This window comes from Mesitornis unicolor, unplaced genomic scaffold (assembly GCF_000695765.1).
Source record: "Mesitornis unicolor isolate BGI_N332 unplaced genomic scaffold, ASM69576v1 scaffold23288, whole genome shotgun sequence".
NCBI classification, from domain to species: domain Eukaryota; kingdom Metazoa; phylum Chordata; class Aves; order Mesitornithiformes; family Mesitornithidae; genus Mesitornis; species Mesitornis unicolor.
This window is the reverse complement of record NW_010204157.1, coordinates 4,191-10,624: the sequence shown is the minus strand read 5'-3', so window position 1 is coordinate 10,624 and position 6,434 is coordinate 4,191. Positions and strand designations below refer to the sequence as shown.

Here is a 6,434-nt window from a genome sequence, read left to right as displayed (position 1 = left end):
GAAAGAGTGACTAAAAGCAGAAGGAGATGCAGAACTGCTGCTGATGAGCACGCAGCGTTGCTGGATCTGATTGCTTTTGTTTTGTTTGTGTCCTGCAGATGCCGCTGAACCTGCAGCCAACTCGGACAGCGAAGGTTCGTCCCTTTCGTCTATGGAAGAGGGGGAAATTCGGGACAGTACGTGACGGTTCTTTGAGAGAAGTGGGTGCAATGAGCAGTTTATGTTTTTAAAATTTAATTAAATCTTTTTTTATACAACGGAGACCTTGGAGGGTTGGTTTCCTTCGCTAAAGGCAGCACTTCCAAACTGCCTGCCCGTTTTTGGGTGTAGTAATGCGTGTTTAGGGATGTAAATAAAGAGATGGGGAGTTGCTGGTTCCAGAAAAAGACTGCACTTCTTATTTAACTGCACCCTTTTGTCCACATATCTTTAATAAATCAGAGTAAGACAGATTTTAAGTCTGCAAGTTAGTTTCAATAATGTATTTTTTCCTGTTACCCAAACAGCTTAGTGTCTGATTTCTGAGTGTAAATATCTGGTCACATGTTTGTATTTATCTGTGGATTTGAGTCTTAATGCTTAAACTTACTGAAAAAAAGACATTGTCTCATGAGATAAATTTTATTTTAGGATATTTCTTTGTCACGCTTTGCTGCTGCAGACGATCTCACGTCACTTTTGACTTCAGTCCTCTGTGGCCACATTTTGGTTGCCTGGTGCAAAACGTGTTTGGGGTTTTTTCTTACTTGGTTGCATCTCATTCAGTGGGTTAAGGACAGGTCAGGTGGTGTTTTCGGGGTGGCATGTTGCTGGTTGTTTTATCTTCCACCCTGATCTTCTAAATTAGCATGGGTTTCAACATCAGCATCAATGGATGGATGGAGTGGCACTAGTGCTCATATATTGGGCTTCTAAACAACACCTGTGTTACGCATCTCTATAACTAGTTTACCTACTAAAGCCAGGTATTGTAAATATTTACTGGAATGTCAACTAAATTTACCTACTTAACAACAAATAAACCTTAAAATAAAGAAGTCCTTTGCTGTATCATCTGCTGACAGCGGAGATCTGTTGTTGTCTGGGCGGGTTTGTGGATGTCAGACCACTTATCACTGTATCTGCCCCCACGTCTGTGGGATCTGCTGGGGGACAGGACCAGCGTGTGCTGCGAGGAGGGCAGGTTTTCCACACCTTTGCAGACAAATTGTCATTAAAAACCTGTTCACCTGGCAACTGAAGTTTGGGAAGAGCATCAGCCTCTGTAGGCACATAGTACTTTTGTTTCACATAGTACTTCAACTTGTTTCAACAAGTACTTTTGTTTGCTGCTTTCATGCTTTTTCAGTTCAGTGAAAGTGAACAAGCTTTCCTAATTGTTTATTACTGCACGCTGGCTTGGTGGCCACAAATTGCTTTAAACCGGTCTTGGATTCATTCATAGCAACACTGATGAAAGAGCAGAACAGCGAAACTGCCACGGTTCGTTTGCCAGCAGATGCTTCATCTGGAGTAAAAGCGTGGCATGTCTGGTGAGATTCACAGCACGCGGTGGAAATTGGTGCTGCAGGTATCAGTGGTGTGTGTGTGTGTGTGATGAGTCTTAGAGGAACGCGGGTTTGTGATTTGTGTTGGTTTCCGATGCTCTTGGAAGTTTTCATGAGTTGTGTGAAAGGGTTTGCCGGAGTTGTTTGTTTATTTCTTATGTAAATCTACTCAAAAGGTAATAATAATATTCGTAATATTAATTATAATTTGTTTTTAAATTAAAATGCTGTGAAATCTGTCCTTCACATTGAAATCTTTTCCTACCTTAAAGAAGGCTTTGAAAAAATTACTGAGGAGCATTCCCGTGGTAGTTACCAGAACTGAAATTTCCCAAAAAAGCTGGGAATCCTCTCCCAGAGCTCACTCAACTTGAGGGTAAAAGGTCTGGGTGGCGTTTGCCGTTCACTCCCAGGTTACCATTTGCCATTTTTATTTAGTTTTGATGCAGTTACGCTATTGAAACGGGTGGCTCATCAAATGCGAGCCAAGATGAAATTCAAATGTTTTTAATTAGTTTTGCTGAACTTTTCCAATTTTTAGTTTATAAAAATGAATTAAAATGATGATCTGTGGCTCAGAGCGCAGCCTTTCTGGTGCCAGGTGCAGGTCCTGCAGCAGTGGGAGTTCTTCATCATAATAAGGTTACGGATTTGGGCAAAGTTTGTGCTTTTGGGCTGGGCAGGTGGTTTTTAGCACTTCCATAGGCGGTTAGGTTAGGGGGAGCTTTTCCTTCCTTTCTGAGTGACTTAGAACGAGCTCTTGTAACAAACTGAGGAGACAAAATGCGTCTTCAGGAGCTGTATTTTTACCAAGGTCCTGGTCAAACATTTGCAGTGAAGACGTGGAGCTGAGGCTGCCTGCAAGACCTCAGTTCTGTCCATTTTGAAAGCATCATCCTGTGATCACATTAAACAGGGTCCCTACAGGACCGTGCCTTGATCTAGCACAGATGATGTCTGTGAATGAAGCTGTGATGTTGTTTTAATCTTCATCATTCAGCACCAGCTCGCGCCGGGCGCCTGATTTTATGCCCACTACACTCACTCATTTATTTTCCTCTGTAAACTTGTCACAGAGTGGACGAGCTACTTGTGTCGTTACGGCATTTATTTAACGTTCAGGCTCTTCAGGTTCCAAACCTTGAGCCCTCACGGCGTGCCGGAGCTGAAGGGCCACCCGCTTAGAAAGCAACGGGTAAGGGCCCTTGTCCTGAATGAGCGCGCTACTTAAAAAAATCAAAAGCTTAATGAAGTCATCCCTCTTGCAAGCCGTAAGGGACAAAAATAGAGCATAGCTGAGCGCATAGCAATAGCTGAGAGGCAGGGTTGAGTCAGCCGTGGTTCTTTTCCTTTTTTGTATAACTTTGTGGGGTATGAGGCGTAAGTTACTGCGCTGTCATGGGTAAACAGCGTTACACCCCTGTCAGCGTGGCAGCTGCGTTTGAATGAACGCATCCAAATGGCAGGTTTACTGCATTTATCTCCACAGGAGGAGTTGTTGATCTGTAGAGGAAAAGAGGGGTCGTGCCACGAAGTGCGTGGTTGGCGCTGGGTCTTACAGCCACGCCGGAGCAGTTTTGTTACTTGGACAGCGCGGTTTTAGTTTGCACTGGGAGTAAAACAGTTTCCCGTGCAGAACACGTGCTCTGGGCTAACACAGCACGTAAATGTCCGTGTTCCCGTAGTGCTGATAGCGAGGGCTGGCGTACACGTGCTGCGCATCAGCGTGGCTGTGATTCAGACCCTGCCCTGCCAGGTCCCGCTGTTCGCTGTTGACATCTGTAGGAACGGGAACGTGTAGCGCTGCGAGAGCGGGCCCTCAAAGGGCGAGTGTGCAGCTGTGGTGATGCAACTTCAGGCCCTATTTGGGCACAAACATTTCATTCTGTTTTCCTTAAGTCCCACGCTCTTTTCCTGAAAACGCCGCCGCTTCTTCCCTCCAAAGGAAAAAATATCTTGAATTTGTGTTTGTGTTGTTGCTATGACGTTCAGTTAAACTGTGTGCAGATGCAGGTTCTGTTAGGAAGAGAAAGAGGGGAAAAAAGGGAACTGTGTACCTCAGTGAACAAAGACTGCCCTGTGTTTGTGTTAAAATGTTGCCATGGCAGTGCATATGGTTGTATTTGGTGGAAATCTGCGGCGAGGCGGAAGGAAGTCACGTGTGTGCAAGACAAACAAGAAATGGCAGCAAAAACAACTCCGGATAAATACTGAAACTGAAAGGGAAGTTGCAGATGACAAATGAAACCAGGAAAGAGAGAAGGATAATCGTTTTGCTGCCTGCCTGTGATCTGATAGCAGAAATGTGTTCCCGCTGTGTCCTCCCGGGTCTCAGTGACCCCTTGGACGGTGGCTTAGCTCTAACGATGCTTTTATGGCAAGGGCTTCTTGTCCTCACTGGCTCCGTGCATTCTATCTCTTTCTCTTTTGATTTTGGTAGCAAAGTCCCACTGGCTTGGCCCGGTTCCCCCACTGCTAACTTTTTCTGCTGAAGGCCATTTCCAGGCTATCCTACTGCAGTTGGCCTCTTGGCAGGAAGAATCAATAGTGTGATAAAATATGAAAGGTCACCAGGGCCCTGTGTACCTCTGGGGCAAAGGGAAGTCTTTGTGGACTTCCTGGCTCCCACTGGCGATGGAAACAGTGGGTTTCTTTTTAAACTGGCATTGTAGTCCTCATGTTTATCTAATCCTTTTGCATTAGGCTTCTCGACTGGGAGCTGGCTGGTTCCTGTGTGATTCCAGCTGGTGGAGGAAGCAAAAGCGTGCCCCAAGGAGGAGGAAGAAGTGATGGTGAAAGCTGCTGCTGCTTCCAGGTTTTCTGCTGAATCACATTGTGGCCCCAGGACTTCTCCATTTTGCCACGAGTGCCGAGAGGGAGCAGAGAGGTGCCCAAGTGAAGTCAAAATGAAGTTGGTGGATGAGGTGCAGATACTGAGGGGAGAAAAAGCAGACAGGGGTGTGTTAAAAGCTTGACTGAGGTGTCCCCATCACCTTCTCATGCTTGAACTCCCAGTGGTATCTTTTTGTTGACCCTTTTTTCCCGACCTCTGCTTTTTTTTCTCCTGAATGGTTGCTATGTTGCATCCCATAAGTGGTTGTACTTCAAGACAAGATGAAGTTGCTTATGTGAATGGTGCCTTGGGGTCTTTCAGGATCTTCTCCAGTATAAATTGTGTATGCAGAAGTCACAGCTCTGTAGTTTTTCTAGGAGAAAAAAAAAGTCATAGCATTCTGGATACCATCTGTCCAGTTTCTAGGTGTTTGGTCTCCGAAGGATAGTACAGGTAGATGCTTATTGTATGATCTTGTTGGTTGAAGTCGTCTTTTCCAGGTTTCATATTTTCTGGTCACCAAGTCTCGTTCAGTTGTTGAAATGCACCTGTAGGGATCTCCAAAGCCAGTTGTGTGTTACTGCTTTCGCTGTGGCACCTCCACTTTTCTGTGTGCTGTTTCGTATGTAAAGTGGAGCAGGACACTGTGACGATAGAAACAGGGACACGTCTACATGTGAAAACAGGCTTGGGGCAGAGCAGCCCGTGAAGCGACCCAGCCTGCCCTTGCTGTGAGCCGAGCTCCCTGGGCACTGCACGGATTCAACAGGAGCGAACTGAAATGCGCACGTGTGTCAGAGCGCCGTTCTGCAGGGTCAGCTCACAAGGGCAAGCGCCTGGCAAGAGCACACTGTGGTGTGACACATATAACTGCTGCTGTGTAGGTTTGGCTTCCAGACTTTCTTGTTTCAGTCCTTGGGACCTGTCAGATTCAGGCACCTTCAGTGGCCTGCGAGCACTGAAATGATCCCGCTGATCCGCGGTGCCTCTGCCTGCTCCTGCACCGCCACCGGCTTCCCACCAGGGGACACGGGGCTGGTTCCCAGAAGGTGTCCACGGGAGGGTCAGGAAGCCCTGTGGGGACTGCTTTGCTGTGGGCTCCACAGTAACTTACCCCTGGAGTCCAGGAGCTCTCGTGGCTCAGCTCAGCAGTCCATTAACTGCTTGGCTGTCCCAGTGTCAGTGAGATGTCAGCTTCTCCAGCTGCTGCTCACCCAGGAGAGCGAGCTAGCAGCATCTCACCAGAGGATTTAATGTAATCATGGAAGTCTGTTTTCTGTATATGCCAGCTTTTATTTTGTTCCCTGCGATGCAGCGCTTCAGGAAGCAGAAACTTTGTCTTTCCTATGTTGCCCTCATTAGCAGGGAAGGTTTTTGTGTGTAACCCTGACATTAGAGTGGTTACCACCATCAGACTCTTGTAAATCGGTGCGTCTGATACAGGACTGCACTTCTTTGATCCTGAAGCTGTAGTTTGACCAACGCTCCTTTTGGCGGCAGCACCAGACTCAGCAAAGTGCCCCTGCTACCGCTCTCCATCCTCGGGTGACCCCAGCGCTTGCACCAACGCAGCCGCCTGGGCCTTGCGTGACAAATCGGAGCAGCTTAAAAATAAGGAGCAAAGGACGGGGGCAGATGAGAGGGGAGAGGTGGGACCGGGACGGCTGAAGCAGGAGCTGCTGCGGAGGGGACGGTGCTGAGCCCTGCGCCCGCAGGTTCGGCAGCACCACTCGCCCCTCTGGGTGCCGGGGCTCCCCAGACCAGCGCAGGGCTCTTGGAGGAGTTCACACAGCTCGGGTGGCTTTGTTTTCAGAGCCTGAACTGAATGGCCTGGCATTGAAAGGTGCTGAGAAACCACTGCTTTTTGTCGTGTACGTTATTTATTATGTTCCTAACTCCTCATCCTTTAGTGTTCATCCTGAAGGATATTGATATTTTAGGTTTTCACCAAGAAATAAAGTTATAGTTGTGTTTATTAACTTTACCTGTAAGCCCTGCTGAATGCACTTAAAGGAACTCGTGCTTTTATAGTGTGTATTTTCCTGCCTAGTGTT

General features: G+C 47.1%; 1 protein-coding gene across 1 annotated transcript in view; it reads left to right on the top strand.

Annotated features, from left to right (window-relative positions):
- The window catches only part of ZNHIT6 (zinc finger, HIT-type containing 6), a gene marked incomplete at its 5' end in the record, with an annotated part of 34,611 nt that extends 28,531 nt beyond the window's left edge, over window positions 1-6,080 (top strand). Inside the window, 4 exons of the mRNA XM_010190971.1 lie at window positions 99-176; window positions 2,624-2,742; window positions 4,292-4,505; window positions 5,881-6,080. Of these exons, the coding sequence (XP_010189273.1) occupies window positions 99-176; window positions 2,624-2,742; window positions 4,292-4,505; window positions 5,881-6,080 (611 nt within the window). The remainder of the gene's footprint in view (window positions 1-98; window positions 177-2,623; window positions 2,743-4,291; window positions 4,506-5,880) is intronic.
- Between the last annotated feature and the right edge of the window lie 354 nt (window positions 6,081-6,434).